Here is a 19,812-nt window from a genome sequence, read left to right as displayed (position 1 = left end):
GTTTATTAAAATCTTCTTCAGTGTAAGAACAGGAGAAATAGGTAAATTCAGGCTTTAAAAATGTCACTGCAAGAGAAGTATTAATACGTTACCACATCACATTGAAAATACTCTATTACAGTATTATATTCATACTTGTTCAATATTGCACCTGTTGGACATCCAACACCAGAAACTCTCCTATGCAGATTTAAATCTATGAAGCTGCACATTCAGAATTTGTGTGTGTCTGTGTACATATCTGTGTTTGCATACACAAATCACCACATCCACCATCAATGGATCAGTGCTGTCACTGTGCAATGCTCAGAGGTCAGTGGTGGGGATATAAAGTCGGCAGTGGGCGGTGTTTTCTCAGTACCAGAGGGTGTCCTCTAGACATTGAAGCATCCATCTAACCCTTTTTAAGGTAAAACATACAAACACAGCTCCAGTTACAAGCCTCCGGCCTCCCCCTGCCTTTCTATCGGAAAGTTTGACCTCACACTCTTGTCCACACCACTGGCCTTCATCCCTTCACCTCTGTCCTGCATTAAAGGTATATAAGAGTGGTATTAAGCTGTCACACAGTGAAGCCAACAGAGACTCATCATACTCAGAGAGACCGGTGACATCAGGGCTGAGACAGGCTCATCGCAGCAGCTTAAAGCCTCCAAATCGAGATGCCCGCCACCACCAGAATCATTTCTAACCCCCGGATGTCGGATAAAGGTGAACTTTATATTCTGCATTTCACACCATTTAAAATCATTATATACAGGAGATGTTAATTTTTTTCAACACAAATATTTTCTCCTTTTCTTTCAAATTCGGCCTTTAAATATGATCGCAGCATAAACTTGTTGGTGCATGTAATGCAGAAATCATTATCAGCAATGCTTTAAATGTACTGATTTAACAACCCCACTGTGTGTCTGCAGCAGTTTTTTTTTTATCATCCTCCGAGGCAGATCCAGAGTGAATGGGTCACTAGAGTTAATGTCTGTGTGGAAAGCGCAATATTTCACTGGCTGATTTCACGCTTGTTGCTATGAAGGGCGTATAATGGTTTTACTGCCGGGGAGCAAAGGTTCTCAAGTGTCAACATCATCTGCATTAAAAAAGATTTAGCATGCCGTATGCGTTAAAAAGCTGTCTGCGTGGTAAAACACCAGTAATGAAAACGGGTGACAGTCAGCAGGATTGTAACTTATCGATGTCAGCCAAGGAAAACACATAAGGACCTGTAACATAAGAGTCTTGCAGCTAGTTTGCAGTCGCTGTTGTTGAAAATAGTAGAATTGTTAGCTTTTTAATGACGGGAATCCAAAAAGTACTTCCTTAAATTTGACAGTATCACTATTGAAACAGACGCAGTGAATAGTTGATTCAAACTCCCGTCGCTTGACTAATGAACCCCTGTACAGATTGCGACAGAGGGGGCTCAAGGCTCCTTTTAAGCTTAAATGTTTTTGTATGGTGTCATGTTGTAATGAGGCCCTGACAAAGCACTTATTTTTTCATCACCTTGTGCTATATACAGACAGGTGGCTTAACATTCTCACACGGTCTCCCCGGGCCTCCTCTCGACAGACAGATAAATATGAGCTCATTGAGACGTGACACGCATACTGAACGGCATAAAAATAACCGTTAAGTTTGAAAAATGTGGATAACGATGACAAGTAGACGCATGCGGGGCTTCACCTTGAGTACTGCGCCTCAGCTTTAACACAGCCATTCAAAACTGGTTGTGATTCAATTATTTTTTTTGCTTCCCAAGATAAACTTCACAAGCTCTCTGAGATGGTGTTTATTTTGGAAATGATGTCGCTTATTGAATTAAATAAAATACATTGCTTATGTTCGTCAGTACTGACATCTTAATGCTGCTGGTTAGGGGGTAGTCAGGGTTAGGGCTAGGGTCTGGGTTTCAATTAGGCTGCACTGGCTGGCTGATCTGGTGTGTGCCATAGAGGATGAGGATTGGTGATGTGGAAAAGTTTGCACCTTCGTTCAGAGGACTAGGGTTCAAACCCCAAGCAAAGGGTAGACCGTTGGACCTGAGGACAGAGGAAGAGGCTTGTGCAATTTTATGTTTGAGTGGGTGGTGACTGTCCCGGTAGAATCTGTGGTTATGGTAAGGGTGTTATTGGATGGTGATGTTGGGTTAAGGTAGGGTTGTGGTGGTCTTGATGCTGCTGGTTAGGGGGTAGTGTAAGGTGTTGGGGTTAGGGTTAGGGTTAAATATATGGATAACAAGTAGATTCATGCAGAGCCTCAATTTAAACGTTCACAATACCATAAAAAACCTGCATTGTCATGAGTCAATTCATTTTCCTAGAATTCACACCTAGCAATTTTTTCTGCTTGCAAAAATAAACGTCATTAATGTTCTCAGACGATGATGATGATGATGATGATGATGTGTGAACAAACTGGGTAGTTTATTTTGCAGATGATGTTGCTTGTTGATATAAATACAACACATTATTTATGCTAGTCAACGCTGACTTCGTAACACTGCGGGGATTAAGTGTCCCCTCCTCATAATCCCTGTCCTTAGCAAACCGGAGACTGCGTGTTTACACATGAGTATTAGTTACAGATTTGGCATCAGGGCTAATGCATGTTATGCAACTATAATTATCAATTATTACTTCAAGGAAAGTTATGACACAATACTGCTGGCTGTAATCAACTTTAATTTGCTAGCAGACGTAATTATTTCCTGTCTGTAACATAAGCCCCTTTCATTAAAGGGACATTATTAAGTTTAGGAATGAAGCACGTGTTATAATTCATTATCCTCACATGAACTCGTGCAAAACAGCTGCTTTTGCTTTGAGGCAAAATTTAAAATATAATTTGTTAGTTTTTGGATGGCTTTATTTAACTCCTGGTCATTTATTTACCTCAATAAACAAATGCTGAACCTACATCCCCTGCTTATTCGATTCATGCGAGCAGATCATGTCCCTTCTTATCTCATAAACTGCTCTGAGCGTCACGCTGCGCTCCAGTGTGGCTGAAGCCAACTGCAGTATGTGAGGTGTCTTGTTAATTCCAACTGCGTGGCATGAGTCAACCGCTGGCTCCAGGAAGCATGCGGTTGCTGATGATCTGACAGAGGCAGATGGTTTTCTAAGTATACACCGTTTTACACCTCATCACCTATTGAGACACACCTGACACATACCTTCACGGCCTATAGTTTATATATAACAGCTGAGTATCTTGATCTTTATATGCATTGCTCTGGTGAAAACAAATTTTTGTTTTGTTTTTTTGCAGCAAAAAACGCTAAATCTGGAAACACACCCACAGGTAATACAGTCACCTTAATAAAGGCTTTTTAAATGCTCTCTAGATGCAAATACAAATCCCATCCATCTACAGTTCCCTTGACCTTGTCTGACCTTCTGGCACTCACTCCTCAGAGCAGATCCCAGCCTATGAGCCAGATATCCCCGAGCCAAAATGCAGAGCTGATCTCATCAAACGTAAGACTCTTACTCATTCACCTGTTTAAATCCTTTTCACAATTTGATCCAAAAATCATAATTTCTTTCTGTTTATTTGTTTGTGTGTTTGTTTGTTTGTTTTCAGACTGGTTCAAACTCTCCCTGGATGACAAGACAGCCAATAAGATGCTGTGGATCGGAGAGGAAGGTGCTAAAGTGGCCCGTATGACTGACGACGTAACTTGTCCCGTCTTGGATAGACCAGAGCGATATGAGTATTCTCCACAGGTACGGTGTGAAGGTGCAGTTAGATTATTTTGGTCTGAAATTACAGTAATTTTCATACAGTTCTCTTAATGTTCAAAATGGCATAAAATGAGCAACCCTGTCTCCCAAACATTACTTTTGCATGTTACCAAACTGCTTTCTTCATTACGTTTTCCTTGTTACATTCTGTTCAGAGACATTTCTTTAAGCTAATGAAATACTACATTCATGCACCTCGTAGGCTTCGAAAGGTGTTGGTTGGGGAGGATGGTGAGCTTACAAAGTTCACATCCAGACTCCTGTCTTAGGTTTACACAACAAAAGCACATTGGTTAAGGTTAGGATTTCAGTTTAATATAAATAAAAAGTAATTAATGACCATGAGTGAATACTGTATTTTAGGGTTGCCTAGTTTGGCGGAAAACTGAAAAACATTTTCAGTGGACATTTTGCTATGGGGTGCCCTTTGTAAAGTGGCTCACACTGAAATTAACAGCAATATTTTGCCACATTTAGCTTCAAACAACGTTTAAAAAAGTGGTGTGAATTTTTTAAAGTCACTTTTTACCACATTTACAGCAAAATTTGAAATATGTTAAATATAATGTCACAGTTAAATCTAAATATTAAATGTTAAATCTAAATGTTAAATCTAAATGATAAATCTAAATCTAAATGTGAAATGTTAAATCTAAATGATAAATCTAAATCTAACTGTTAAATCTAAATCTAAATGTTAAATCTAAATTTAAAATATTTCAAATATTACTGTAAATGTGGTAAAAAAAAAAGTGACTTTAAAAAATTCACACCACTTTTTTAAACGTTGTTTGAAGCTAAATATTAAATCTAAATGTTAAATGTTAAATCTAAATGTCAAATCTAAATGTTAAATCTAAATGTCAAATCTAAATGTTAAACGTTAAATCTAAATCTAAATGTTAAATCTAAATGTCAAATCTAAATGTTAAATCTAAATGTTTAGTCTAAATCTAAATGTTAAATCTGAATTTAAAATTCACCCGGCAGAGCAGTGTTTGTGTCCCATAAGATTACAAAGCCAAACCCTGTTCTTTTTTCCTATACCTAACCATGTCCTTTTCTTGCCTAAACCAAACCACATGTGTGAGTTGTTGAAAGAAAAAGAAAGTTAATTTGTGGTGTTGTACAGATGTAGTGCTTTTATTTTGAAAGAGACTGTATGCAAACAGTAAATTTCCTGTGAAAACTGAAGCGAATTTTGAGAGAAGACAATGCATGTAACAGGCAGAACTTGACACGGTGTCCCAGAACGTCAACAAACAACGCACCCAGGGTGTTTTTGCGACTTGCCACATACGTTATATTTCCTCATTATTTTCATAGAAAACATAATTTACTCTGCATTAAGTTTCCCTCAAAATGTATTTGCTGTTTTAAATTTGTTTTATATAAACGTGATTTCTAAGAGACAGGGCTGAAAATGAGATAAGAGTTCCATGAAATTGTTGTCACCATGCCATAGGCGGTGGAGTTTGATGTGATTGTAAAGCACAGTATTATGATCCAGAGGGATGTCCCCTAGGTTTATTTATACCTGAGCCAACTGCTTTGGCATTGCAAGTCGGAGAAAGCAACGCTGCTTAAAATTCTTCTCAGTGGCAGCTGTAATAAATCACAGGTTATGTTGGATTACCCCTAAATTACATTGTCATTCCCATCCACGTTCCAAAAGGTTCTCTGCAAAGAAGGCATCCTGGGCTTCCGAGGCTACTGGGAGGTGGAGTTCACCGGGTGGGTCGTGGTCGGGGTCGCATACGAACGAGCAGGGAGAAGGAACACCGATGGGTACTGCGGCCTGGGAGAGAACGAGGAGTCCTGGGGCCTCGGCTGGTGTGGTTCTAGTTATCAAGCCTGGCACAAAGGTGACAATGTGGAGATTAAAGATGTACCTAAGTACACCACAATTGGTGTGTACCTTGACCAGCCTGCTGGTATCCTCAATTTCTATGGTGTGGAGGAGGTGAAGGAGGGAGAGGAGAGCACAGGAGGAAAGGAGGTCAGACTTGTGCAGCAGGTCAGGTGCCCCTTTGAGCAGAAAATGATACCAGGGTTCTGGTTAGGGCCACAGTCACAGTGTTGGATGATAAAGCAGGAGGAATAACGGACTAAATCAACATTAAATATCATATCTAAAAGTTAGTGATTATAAGATTAGTTGTAGAGCTACAATTATGGCAGCTTTAAACACAAAATGACTTAACAACATCTGGACAGTCATGTTAACATTTATCTTCCATAAGCTTGCATAAATCCTGCACACATTACATCATAGTAAAACATTAGCGCCTATGAGATATATTCCTCATAGTATCTCAGAGGCAAATGTACAGTACATAGGTTTGTACATTTCAGGGATACAAAGTGCAATCACCTTTGACCTCATGCTCTTTTGGACTTTTCTGTACCACAGGACAACTCAAGGTTTATACTGATATATTTACATGTATTTTTATTCCTCCATTGTTATTGTATGCTAAGAATGTACGGGGTTACCTCGTTTGGTATGAATGTATACAGACTGTAAAGTTTAAATAAATGATAAAACATTGAGTGAGACACATTTTGTCCTGGCTTGGTGATATTATAAACAATGTTGTACATACATATTATACTGTCAGTACTCTGATAATAAAGCAAACAAGTATTTGTTTGACATACTGTGGTGTTTAAGCTCACATTTTAGTTTCCTTAAAGTAGGCTCTAAGCATATACTGCCCACAAAGTTGATGTAAACAAATACCAACACTCTTGACTCTGTGACACAGTTTTCTACCAGAGGCAGAGCAGGGCAAGGGTTGGGGTCATCTGGTGCTCTGGCACTGAATATTTTCTCAGAAGCCCAGAATATCTTTATAGCTTTTAAAATACCTTCCACTTTGTGTCATTAGGATGATAATTTATGCCCATGTTTTTTATCCTACTATGCTATTCCATAAAGAAATCTAATATAGGCTTATTGAGTAAATGTTCTTCTGTTGGCCTTGATTTGCAGTTAGAGCAGCCCAGACTATTATGGCTCAGAATCAAATGTAATTCTTTTTTTCCAATTTAACAATAGCTGTGATTAAATGGATAATATTTCGTTAATCTGATTGAAATAATTCTGATTAGAGATTCGAACTTAACTGTTTACATGCCCTAAATATAGTGATCTGATAAGTTGTGTGTTTACATGCATTAAATCAGAACTGTTTTTGACCTGCACAAAGTGATCCTGTGTGTTGTAAGGCATCTAATCTGCTGGAAATATAACTGAATATGTTTTTAAACTTTATTGAGAAAATTCAATTGATTCAATACACAAACAATAGATTAAACAAGTACTTCCAGTTGTTAATACAATTTAGTAGTGATTACAGTCAGTTTAGTCCACATTATTTTCTGCAACTACAAATTACAGATGTCCCCTAAACATCTCACATGCATCAGTAGATGCTTTAATTTACTAAAGTTCCCTAAAGGCCTCATATACAGGCAACTGCTACCATTTAGTGAATTTGTGAATCCTAGGATAGTGAAGTGTTGGCCAAATACTCTACCTTACTCTGCCTCTGATTGGCTTACCTATCATTATTAACCTAACCCTAACCAATCTAACCAATAAAGGCAACGAGTACTTGCCAGTCCTTCTCTGTCCTAAATGAGATTATTGTTATGTCCAGCGGCAATTCAGCTTGTAGCACCAATGAGCACTAAATAATTTTTCAAACTGAACGATTCTCTGTCATAATCAGCAGAGGGAGGCTCGTAGAAACAGTTGTTGTATGTCGTGTACAACACACGCACCAGCGACACTGCCTAATGTTACCTCCATGTAGCGCGAACGTGTGGAAAGAATATATTTATTCCAGCTGGAGAGAAAAGATTAGATTACATGGTAATTGGATGCTAATATTTTTCCTGTTGAATGGATTATCTAAGATTTACACCACCCCTCTGAAACCAATTTAAAATTCCTTCCAATCAGCCCTGATCAGGCCGGTCTCTTCTAATTTCGGTGTTTACATGAAGCTATTCTGACTGGGCTATTTAGGGTCAATCTAAGCGCACCTGTTCAGTCTGTGAACTCTTCTCCAGCATCATATATTAAAAAAAAAAGTGGTTTACACCCACCTTACCGATGTTATCAGACAATTTTACCTCTTTTTAGGTGACAGGAGTGAAAATTGTCCTCAGCATTTGTTGGGTTAGATACAAAATAGGACATTGGCTCTACATGATGATTTTCTTTTTGGCAACTGTCATGTTTTCCCTAAATGAAGTACGGATTTTAAGACATTCCATTGTCTCAAATGGCTTGAAAAATAATGCCTATAGCTCTCTCCCTGGAGAGCATGCCCTCAGATCCCCCAATTTTTGGACTGAGCCCAAAATGCTTACAATATCTGGCTCCGGCCTTGGTTTCTACTGCCGAGTCTAAGGTGTCGCATAGGTATAGGAATTAAGAACAGAAAGACTGTGTCGGCCATAAATCTGTGACATACTTTAACATATTTTGTCTGTTTTAACTGAGGTGTCTTCATTTATGTGATTCTGTTTCCGCCTGTACCGCTTGTGTTGACAACACTGACAGGGCCAGTTTCTTAATCTTACCTTCACTCGTGTTCGGAGCCATCCTCTTGCTTTTCTTAACAGACTCCTTAAGTTTCCTGGGTGTCAAATGTCTCCGCTAGCCTCACTTATATCCATATGTCAAAGTCAAGTGCATACACCCACTTGACCCCTGCTGAGCAGCCGCTTCACTGACCTCAACACCTCCTTTAGACACACCTCAAGCCCCCCTGCCTCATCTACACTTAGGGTATAAAAGTCAAGAGGAAGACGAAGACTTTACACTTTTACCTTTGGATGAATGAAAGGATTTCAAAGCATCTGGACGTGGATCATAAGCGCACAGCCTCAAGATGCCCACTAGACCCAATTCTGCAATAATCCTGCCAGAGACCAACAAACCAGGTACTACATACATTTTATCTACATCAAAAAAACATTTGCATTGTAACAAACATGTATCGGCATCCTCTCAAATGAGCAAATTGATTGTATCTGACGATGTGGCCGGATGAGCCTCAGCAAAGTGTCTTTAGATGTACATTATGATGCTGAACTCTCATTAAACATTGTTGCCTCCGCCTGCTCCTGGGTTGCGGTAGCTGCCTTGTCAAACACTGTATTATGGATTTTGTGAGTGTGCTTACATAGATGCCATAAATCCCTCATTATACGGAATAAGCAGGAGGCAGGTGTCACACCAAATGAGACGTGTCAAAACACCCACACGAAAATTTGAGTTTTGGGTCATGTAAGAGCTTTACCTACAGTCCATGCTGTACCTTTTAATAGAGTGTATTTTGATTGTTTTCCATAGATGTGCAGGATGATATCTTGGAATAAAAAACTCAAGTAAAAGTGGGGATGATTATACCTTAGCCCAATTAGTGGGAAATGACGATGCTACCTTTTCACAATAAGACCCCAACTGTTCAATGACAATTCGTCAAACTCTCCATACATTTACAATATTAGAAATGTAAGCATCTAGTCTAACCTTTGCTCTACACCATTTTAGGGAAGAAAATTAAATCCATCAAGAAGGAGAAGACAAATACAGGTAATGGTCTTGATGCATTTGTTTAAATTCTTCTTGAGATGAGCATTAGTTTGTATTTAATCCAGTTTCCTCTCCTTCCAGAAAAAGTGTCTGTCTATGTGCCGAACATCCCAGAGCCAACGAGCAGAGCTGAGCTCATGAAGTGTATAAACAAATTCCCTTTCCCCCCCACATCATTTATGTTCAGCAATATTTTTCAGGATTTAAAAGCTGCTATTGCTTAAATTTCTCCCGTAGACTGGATCCATTTGACTTTGGATGACAAGACTGCCAACAAGATGTTGTGGATTTCTGACAACGGGTCGAAGGTGTGTCGTAGAACTCAGGAGGTTTGTCCTGTCCTGGATAGACCAGAGAGATATGAGTACTCCCCACAGGTGAGTCAGAAGGTATTACAAATACAAATACAGGCTGTCAGATAAAGGGACAAATGTTTATATTTCTTTCTTTTTTCGTTTCTTCAAAGGTGGTGTGCAAAGAGGGTATTTGGAACACGAGGGCTTACTGGGAGGTCGAGTACTCGGGATGGGTGGTAATTGGAGCCACCTATGAAGGAGCAGGAAGGAGGGCAAACTGTGGGCCGAGCGGCCTTGGAGAAAACGAGGAGTCCTGGGGTCTGTGCTGGTCAGGAACGCGTTACCAGATCTGGTTCAACTGCGTAAACAAAGACATAAACGATGTCCCGTACTGCTCCACAATTGGAGTTTACATCGACCAGCCTGCAGGGATTATGAGTTTTTATGCTGTGAGCGGTGAGGGGGCAGAGAGGGAGGTTAAGCTGTTGCAAAAAGTTAAGACCACTATTGAGAAAAAGATTCTCGCAGGTTTCTGGATGGGAATTGAATCCTCATGCACAATACTGAAGAGACCAGAATGAATCACTGAAGCTTGATCAAATGATGCTTTAGTCAGGTTTTGACACTTGAGCCCCAGCCTTTGCTGGGGCACAAATTCCTGTAACTCTTATACAATACCTTAAATAGAATTTTATCACGGGTAATCTAACTTTAAGAATATTTTTATTTTTGTGTACTTCTTTGTCTGATTCTTGTGTACATTTTTTTGTCTGATGCTCCTTTCTTGTATCCTGTATGTGTGGCTCTACTGTATAGCATCAGATTGCATATTTATTGACTGATTATGATATTCGTGAATGTTGAGTGTCTTGTGACATTAAAAAATCTGAAATAAAGAATATACTTTTTAATCCAAATTCCCATTGTCTTTGTCATTTTTCCAACTCATGACTGTAAAGGTTTGATTTTGTCAAAACTTTAACTTTGATATACGCATTGTCTACAGATAACCAGTGCGTAGAGAAGATTTTCACACATTTAAGGTCTATCAGACCTTCATTAGAGCATACATGAATCAATAATGGACAAGCAGGTAAAAGTAATTGCCAATCCCTCATGCCCATTACACTCCAAGTTTGAGCTGCTCCCATCTGGGCGTCAAATTAGGGTTCCAAGAACCAATTGGAACATATATAAGATGTCCTTTATCCCCTGTGCCATACAGGCAATGAACACAGAATGACTGTATAAGGGAACACAACTGTTTTTATAAGATGTGCTCTCTTTTATTATTTATATAACTTATTGGTCCTACCTGCCTATTGGCTATCTATCTATCGTTTGAGTACTAAATGAGTGTACTGTGAGGCAAACAAATGAAAGCCATACTTGGTATACAGTACCAAAATACAAGAAAAGGGGGTGAAAGACAGGGAATACTGAAAAAAGCACATATTCAGTCCGAAAGCACCTAAGTGTGAAGAATCTTTTCTGCCAGCTTGGACTTATTGATGTTTCCAGCACCTGGTTGTCCTACATCATCAGATAACTATCCAAAATGGAAAAAAAAAGCACTTGACCTCATTTATGGCTCTTATTTCTCCATCTGTAATCGCTCCCTGATGGGTAAAAGATTCTGTGTGTTGCTCAGATAAGGTTGCACACACAGTGCAAAGTGCTCGCTGCATTGATCCCCTCTGGATTTCAGCTGAGTAGAGGAGAAGGAGCAAGGGGCTCACTTTGATATGTGAGAGGCTCCAGCCTGAAGATCGCTTTCCTACGGTGACAGATGGGCCTCAGCTCCTGACGCCTTCACACCTAAAGCTTCACGTGAACTAAAAGTGGGGCACATGGTGATACAAAGAACTTTCACACTCCCGAAGGACCAGAGCATCACACAACCTCATATAAGTATAAGAGGCGGCAAGAAGAAGAAGTGAGTGTCATTCCCTTTAACTGCTGTCATTTCTCTTAAATACTGTACAATGAAGGTCATGTGTGGCTGAGATAACTTGGGATACCATATTAAACATATATATAGACATATGAACCCTTATGCAAAGGGTAGTAGAGCCAGCACTCGTCCAGAAGTGGGTCAACAATGATCTGAATTAGAATTAATAGGTTTGTGGTTATAATTCTCAAATGAGTGAAACAATGTGATGATGTGAAAGGGGTCGCTCATAGTGATGAGTAGAGAATTATCACTAGAATCAGCAACTCCCCTCAGCTTTATAGAGCTTTATAGTGAATTTAAGTTCATTGATTGGCTGTCGGGCCACAACTTCACTCTTTTGATTCACTCTCACTGCCACAGCAGGCGGCTGTTCTCAGCTAAAAACCCCAAAATCCCACTGTACGCTACCTGCTCTGCACCAAACAGCAGACAAACAAAGAAAATGTCAACATAGTGGAGCATTTAGCAACCAGAGAGCCAGATATTTCAGCCTGTTCTCATTTTTGGGACTCCAGAAGTAGATGCTTTTTCACATACTGTCATCAAAATGTAACAGTGTGTGTAAGTGGTGATGTAAATCATAGTTGGGATTTGTTCCTCTACAAAATTACGTGAGGTAACAAATTATAATAAGGTACACAAAAAACAAGTCGTTACTAAGGAACTAATGAGGAACAAATGAGTTACAAACGGTTAGTTAATGGTCAGTTCTTGAGTAACTCCCAATCAAATGTCATACAGTTGCTAATCATTAGTTAATAATTAGTTAATTATTATTTGGTAAGGTAACTAATGAGGAATGAATGAGGAACTAACTGTTAGTTAATGATTTATTGTAAGCGGTAAAAAATAAAAGGAAGATATAATAATAAAAGGACAGGCTGAGTGGCAGAATTTACATTATTAAACATATTAAGTGTAGATTTTTTGCAGTTAGTATATACAGATACAAATATGGCACACAGGTGATGATTGATTGTCCATGGTTTTCATATGTTCTTGAGGAACTCCCAATCAAATGTGATAAAGTAGCTAATCCTAGTTAATAACTAATTAACTGACAATGACCGAGGGAACTACTTGTTTTTTATGTACCTTGTTGTAAAGTGTTACCTTACCTGATCCCGAGGAAAGATCCTTAACTTTAAATAAAAAAAATGCATATGAATAATTTTGGGGTAATACCACAAAAAAAATCAGTAAAACTAAACAAAGAATATGAACATTTGAATAGGTGGAAATCAAGACAGGATTTTTAAGGATCAAAATAATCTGAAATGTTATAATACATTACAAAAATATTGATTTTTTTTTATCAATATACATAACATCAACATTACCACTTTTTCTATGATTGATCAAAAAAAAAAATCTTTTTCATCATATTTTGTATCATTTAATTATCCTGTTACTTAAGTTTTTTGTTAAATCCTTTGTCTTATTGTGCTTATATTGTATTATTGTTGTTAGGGATTCCCTTAAAAACCAGATGGCACATCTCAACGGGTTATTCCTAATATGGAATTTCTACCATGTATCTCCATATTGGTCATGTATGGAAAGTATTTTAGGCCCAATCTCATATTCCACTGGGTACAAATTCCCAATGGCGTACTGGATGAATATTTTTACACAGTAGATAAAGGTCGTCACACCTCACAAACAGTTTTAAAAACACTTCATAAACTTTTAAAGGACGTATAAACAAATATTAGTTTCACTCATGGTTTAAATAAACAAAGATATAGTTACATCAATGTGTGCGTATATATAACTGCTGGAGCACAGCTGTGATCTAAGTATGATTTATGCAGTGGTTGCTGTGATGAGTAGAAGCGAGAATTTACTGTCGGTAAGTGTGACAGTTGAAGCTATATTGACGGGCACAAACATGTGAGCGACTCTACACATGTGTCATGGGCAGTGTGGTGTATGGTTTTTAAGTGACACATATAGCATGACATATAGGTCAGGAGGGAGAGAGTGTCCCATATTTCAAGCTGCTAAAACCCCCCCCCCTCCCCTCCTTGAAAAGAAAATTTGACATTCAGAAAAGTTCNTGGGCAGTGTGTGTATGGTTTTTAAGTGACACATATAGCATGACATATAGGTCAGGAGGGAGAGAGTGTCCCATATTTCAAGCTGCTAAAACCCCCCCCCCCTCCCCTCCTTGAAAAGAAAATTTGACATTCAGAAAAGTTCAGCATCTGGGAGATGGTGGGGATTGCATAGAGCGTTAGGGTGAGACAAAATGAAAAGGCAGCACAAAAACCTTTCTTTTATACATTCTTTTATTGTTTGTTATTAATTATAATGGTTTGTTAGTTGTGTATCTGTTGATTTCTCATTAGCTGTGGTAATAATAATAACAAGAAGAAGAAGAGTTTGAGGAGGGGGAGCACCACAGGGAGCCTGCCTAGATCCACTGTCACATCCTGACTCATGCATGATTCATGATGTTACATGATGATTAAATACAGAAAAAAAATGCATGGTAAAAACTGCATATTGTCAGTGTTTTCGAGACCCCGCCCCAAATTTCACAAGTTACGTTCTCAGTGGAGCTAGAGTCTGATTAAGAGGAGCCAAACTCCCCTGTGATTCGCACCTCATCCACATCTGAACGTGAAAGAAATAAAGTGTGAAATGTATAATTCACTGAAGGCATTAACAGCTCAAAATCACCTCTTCCAGAATTTGTGTCACACTTATGACATTTATAACACTTGTGTCACAGCTTGCATTCAGAGGCTGGTTTAAAATACATCTACATGTGCCCCAATGGTATTAGTACTCCCACCTGGTCCAACACCACCCTATCGATGATATGCAGACCTCATTAATTGTGACACTATTGGTCCTAGAGGATTTCTTGCCATGTTGCCACTGGCCTGCATTCAAGCTGTCTACAGTCTAATGTGGCCTGGTGGGAGCATCAGTTACATGCTGATCTCTCTTTCTATGTTTGTATAATTACAGATGCCAATCTCAGACATGTGGTGCCACTGTGGTCTATACAGTACAGTACATGACACTGGGATACTGGGTCAAGGTCTGTTTATGGTTTAATGTTGCAGCTATATTTGGATTTTGACATCACCGGTATGGTTTTATACTGGCTGTATTGAAAGAAGAGAATCACATGAGTGCTGAAAGATGACCAGGTCATGACTGCAATGGCCTCTTTTCTTGCCTGATTCAGAAATCTTTGAATCAACTCCAGACTGTACAGAATTCAGCTGCCAGGCTTTTAACCAGAATCGAGAGACGAGACCACATGACTCCAGTTGTAGCATCTTTACACTGGCTTCAGTATGTTACAGAATACATTCTAAGACTTTATTGATTACTTTTAAGGATCTTCATGGTCTCTCTCCCAGCTATATCTCCAACTTCTTAGTACTGTACATGCCAGGACGTTCTTTGAGGTCCTTGGGCAGAGGTCTTTTGTATGTTCCAGAGGTTCGGCTGAAAACTAAAGGGGACAGAGCAGTTGCTGTCAGGGCCCTGAGGCTCTGGAACAATCTGACTGAGGAAATCAGGTCAGCCATGTCAGTGATCTCTTTAAAATCCCTTCTTAAAACATACCTTCATTGGAGATCCTTTCTTGGTTTTACCTAAGTTTTAGTTGTCTTTTATTTCCTCAGTTTTTATACACCAAAACCTTTTCATGAGTTCCTTTAAAAGTTATTGTTTTCTAATTATTGACATATAAAGCACTTTGTAACTGTTTTCAAAGGCGCCTTATAAGTAAAGATTATTAGAGAGAGATTATCATTATTGACTGAATTGGACCTTTTTTTTTTCATGAGCCGGCACAACTCATAAAATAGCGTGTAGTGTTTTGTCATCATGCAACAAACCAATTGGTAATTGGGCCTTTATGTGTAACCCAAAATGTAAACTTTAGAATATTTGAGTGAACTATTTACGACAGAATGCGTTATTAACCCCAACAAATCATCAAACCCCCAAGTTTTTGCACAACAAACATTACTGAACACACTGTATGTTTAACATGATCAAAAAAAACTTTCAATTTAAGCTGTGGAGCAGCTATTTTCTTTATTATTGGATCATGAGTTGTCCCTTTAATCCATGAAGACAATATTCAAAAACACCAATACATTTGGATTCTGGTTATACTTTTCTAATTTATTGTTTCTGCATATTTTTGCAGAAATTTGCAGGAGTGAGGGGTAAGTGCATTAGCTCAAATACAACAAGCATGTGTACAATATTTAGCATTTCCATTTCAAGCTACTTTTTAAATTAACTCCACTACATTTCAGTGAAATATTGTACTTGTTACTCCTCCTACATTACAGATCACACAAAACCTGTGTTGAGCTTAGGGTATACAATATGATGCATTATTATAGATCTAACTACACATTTCTACATAAAGAAATTAAAATTAGCTCAACCAAAACATTAAAATTGTTTTTACACATCAATGCATCAGTAATATTAATCCAGTTATATATTACTAATCACACAGTAGGAGCTATGATATTCATTTTCCTACAGTGCTATACTTATGTACTTTGAAGGCAGGATCTTTAATGCAGTATTGTTAGATTGTTAGCATATACACATGTGCATCTTCGACCACTGGAAATTTGCCTACCTGGGTTGTTCCTTCGCCTATAAACAACCATATCTGGTTGAAGGGCTTCTTTGTCACTAAAGACAGCAGCATCATCTTCTGTTCATAGTGATTCATTACAAGTTAGTAAGTCCAAAAAACTGATTAAACAGCACCACCTGCTGGATTCTTGTTGTTTGCACACAACAAAAGGTAAAACATTTATTCACAGTATGGACTGACTGCATGCTGAGATGGATTTCACTAGCTCAGTATGTAATATACGTATAAAGCTCATTCTGTTCATTTTGTTGTTTGTGCAATGCTTTCTGTGTTATGATGTGGTCCAAAACATGTTTGCTCTTTTTAATATCACTTACATTCTCCTATTTATGACTGTTTTTATTTGATCCTTCCTGTTTTTTTGTCTTTGTGAAGCACTTTGGTCAGAATTTGTTGTCTTTAAATGTGCTTTATAAATAAATCTGAGAATCGTAGCATGTGATTAGCTGCATTTTGAGAAAAAACAGTGACATTGTGAAATTTACACATCTGTAAGAAAATTTCATGGGATAATGAAATAACATTTTAGAATATTTGGATACATTTTAACAATTTATCGAATTATTTCACAGTTTACTGGTTAATTTAAAGCAGGGGTGTCAAACATACAGCCCAGGGCCAGAACCGGCCTGCTAAAGGGTCCAATCCGGCCCACTAGATGACTTTGCACACCTGATATTGATGCACTTGTGAAGGCTAAGAGGTGTCAGGTTTAAACAGTGAGTAGATACTTCATGTGTTGCCTTAGAGGCTTCTCCACCATGACCAGAATACAGTTCTCTGAAATGACAATTAATACTTACTGTGGTCATATTTAAAGATATTGAACACTGTGAAAAATATTAGCAACCAGCAGCTTCAGTTCAAAAGAATCTGTACATCAGACTTCTATCTTAGAACAACATGGCAGGGGATGACTTCACCTGCCGCTTCAACAGCTTCCATTTTGCTAGAAAATAATGAAAAAAATGCACATGTAATGAAAGTGAGTAGAAGACTGACTGAATATATAAATATCGTGGGCTGTTCATCATCTTTTTTGTAAATGGATGAAATTGTCATTTATAGGTTTTTATGTAATGGTTTTACTCTATGCGGCCCCAGAACTAAAATGAGTTTGACACCCCTGATTAAAGGAACAGTATGTAAGATTTAGGGGGATTTAATGGCATCTAGCAGTGAGGACTGCAGATTGCAACCAGCTGAAACTTCTCCTGGTTAGGATTCCTTCAATTTACCATTGTTCAGAGGAGTTTTCCCAGGAGCCGAATTATCCGCAGAGGTTTATTCAGCTTCAAAACAAACAGACCAGGTGATTTAAACCAGTAAAACACTGAATAAAGCAGTTTCACTTTACAATTCAATGTTTCTTTGACACTGTTTGGCATGTCAGAGACAGGTCGCAAGCCGAGCACCAAGAATGTGTGCTCACCTTTTTTTTCTGAGTACTTATGATCCAGACATTCAGGAGGTGTTTAGTGGGAGTCTCTTACTCTACGAAACAAATGGACCTGGTGATTTAAACCAGTAACAATGCAGACTAAAGCAGTTTCACATTAAAAAAAAAAAAAAAAAACATAAACAGTTTTTACCATGCTCTCATTGCCCTGTGTAGATATAAACGGCTCATTCTAAGGTAACTAAAACATGACAATTCTTATTTTCAGGTCATTATACACTAAAGAAAACATACTTACTATAATTTATTCTATTTCTGCCAATATATCCCCCTAAATCCTACAGCGCGCCATACATTACAGGTTGATGTGGACTCTAACTAGCTGGCTAATGTTGAGAACCACATTTCCCATGAGACTTGAACCACTGTCTCTGCTTCCTGAATGAGAGCGCCTCGCAGGTTGTTGAGTGTGTAACAGGAGATGACAAGTAGCCACGCAGCTGTCAGTCAACAGTGTAGTATGCTAAAAGGGAGGGGTCGTAAATATCCGGAGGCAGACTGATGCGTCCCCTGTGAGAACTGGACATCCTGAGCATCCAAGGTCACGACCTTCCTGGTCCAAAACAAATGGCCCAGACATGTGAGATACTAATTATAAAATGGCATGAGTACTATTTGAGTGTTGAGCAACGGTTTGAGTGTTTTGTGCTGTACAGTATGTGTTGGGGTTGAACAGCAGCATAAATACAAGCCCACCAACCAGCCAGGCCTTTAGGCTGCTTTCCTGTGAGAGTATATTTAAACTTGACTTTCCTCCTATCTCCTTGTTCATATCATAGCTCTTAAAATGCCTCTCATATCTTCCTCTTGTACAGCAATAATGCCAGCTCTCCCGAGGCATCTGTAGTGGCCTCGCTGCCGAGCATCAGCTTACACTTTCCTTCTGAGTGCTTCTCTCTCTCTCTGTAGGTTTTTGATATTATTCATGACTAGGAACGCTCACACTCTTCTCACCTTAAAGCACCATACACCTGTTTTTCTTACAGCTGGATTAGCGGAGCACCATCATCCTCGTGTACTGCATGCAAGTCGAGGCACTTCAGTTTCTATCTTGAGATTATTTGAAGAAGAACTCCACAAGACGCTGACTCAGTGCAGCAGATAACTTAAACAAGAGCTTACCATCTGGGAGAGTGCTTTTACTCATTGTGGAAACCTTTAAAGTCTAGACTCTTTAATTGGAGACAGTGGGATTATGTCTGATATTAATATGCTGCATTAGATATCATGACTATAGATTTTGATTTATGTGCTTGACAATAACTGTAGGATTGTCAAAGATTCTTTAGTTCAGCATCATTATTGTAAGTAGTGATTTAAAGCATTACCTGTAGATGGATTTCTGAATGGGCTGACCAGGCACAGACCCAGGGGCCCAAAGTGTCAGGGGCCCCTCTGGCCTTCACCTGCAAAATGTCACTCAAATTAACAAATACTGGCCGGGAAGAGACTTTAAATGACTATAAAAAGATGCAAATAAAATGCAAAGATCACAAAGTGACCAAAAAAAAGAAAATGACTAAAGAGAGACACAAAACCACAAAAAGATGCATAATGACTACAAAAAGACATAAAACCACCTCAAGGTCTGTGTATCTAGCTCCTAATGAAAGGTGGTGGGGGCCTTTACATATCTGTGCCCAGTATTATATATTGTCTCACCATACTGAATATAATAATGATATTTATAATAACTAGTCCATACCCACTGGTAGCTTTGTCACCTTCTACCTATGCCAGTCCTCAATGCCTATGTGCAGTTTCACATAGACTGACCACGTCAGTGAGTAGAAAAACGTGGCACAGACAGAATGACTGACTGACAGAATGACACACTGACAGTTTCCATGATTATGTACAGCATACCATACCATGACTTAGTCATACCAAAAATTAAAAAAACAACAACATTGGGCCACAGGGGGAGCCACAGCGATCGGTCGCATTTTAGCCATTTTTAAGCATTTTTCTGTTGTTATAGCGCCACCCAGTTGCCAATTAGAGTTAAATTTCTCCAGTCACCTTGAGGCGTCCTGTTCTACATATCTACCAAGTTCAGTAAAATCGATATGGCGGTTAGGCCTAA

At 38.7% G+C, this 19,812-nt stretch overlaps 2 protein-coding genes across 2 annotated transcripts; both read left to right on the top strand.

Annotated features, from left to right (window-relative positions):
- Positions 1-475: 475 nt before the first annotated feature.
- LOC126399911 (tripartite motif-containing protein 16-like protein) lies at positions 476-6,406 on the top strand. Its single transcript, XM_050060244.1, has 5 exons — positions 476-711; positions 3,274-3,306; positions 3,420-3,482; positions 3,589-3,731; positions 5,425-6,406. The coding sequence occupies exons 1-5, from the start codon at positions 663-665 to the stop codon at positions 5,851-5,853; spliced, it is 717 nt and encodes a 238-aa protein (XP_049916201.1). The 5' UTR covers positions 476-662; the 3' UTR covers positions 5,854-6,406.
- Positions 6,407-8,552: 2,146 nt separating this feature from the next.
- LOC126399898 (tripartite motif-containing protein 16-like protein) lies at positions 8,553-10,576 on the top strand. The gene is made up of 5 exons (XM_050060229.1): positions 8,553-8,708; positions 9,322-9,363; positions 9,445-9,507; positions 9,601-9,740; positions 9,830-10,576. The coding sequence occupies exons 1-5, from the start codon at positions 8,657-8,659 to the stop codon at positions 10,238-10,240; spliced, it is 708 nt and encodes a 235-aa protein (XP_049916186.1). The 5' UTR covers positions 8,553-8,656; the 3' UTR covers positions 10,241-10,576.
- The last annotated feature ends 9,236 nt before the right edge of the window (positions 10,577-19,812 follow it).

Source organism: Epinephelus moara, chromosome 13 (assembly GCF_006386435.1).
Source record: "Epinephelus moara isolate mb chromosome 13, YSFRI_EMoa_1.0, whole genome shotgun sequence".
Classification (NCBI taxonomy): Eukaryota; Metazoa; Chordata; class Actinopteri; order Perciformes; family Serranidae; genus Epinephelus; species Epinephelus moara.
This window is presented reverse-complemented; position numbering and strand designations above follow the sequence as displayed.

Coding starts and splice junctions, on each gene's coding strand:
- LOC126399911 (XM_050060244.1), top strand. CDS start 663: ATGCCCGCCACCACCAGAATCATTTCTAACCCCCGGATGTCGGATAAA. Junction 712..3,273: donor CCCCCGGATGTCGGATAAAG/GTGAACTTTATA, acceptor GTTTTTTTGCAG/CAAAAAACGCTAAATCTGGA. Junction 3,732..5,424: donor GATATGAGTATTCTCCACAG/GTACGGTGTGAA, acceptor ACGTTCCAAAAG/GTTCTCTGCAAAGAAGGCAT.
- LOC126399898 (XM_050060229.1), top strand. CDS start 8,657: ATGCCCACTAGACCCAATTCTGCAATAATCCTGCCAGAGACCAACAAA. Junction 9,508..9,600: donor CAGAGCTGAGCTCATGAAGT/GTATAAACAAAT, acceptor TTTCTCCCGTAG/ACTGGATCCATTTGACTTTG. Junction 9,741..9,829: donor GATATGAGTACTCCCCACAG/GTGAGTCAGAAG, acceptor GTTTCTTCAAAG/GTGGTGTGCAAAGAGGGTAT.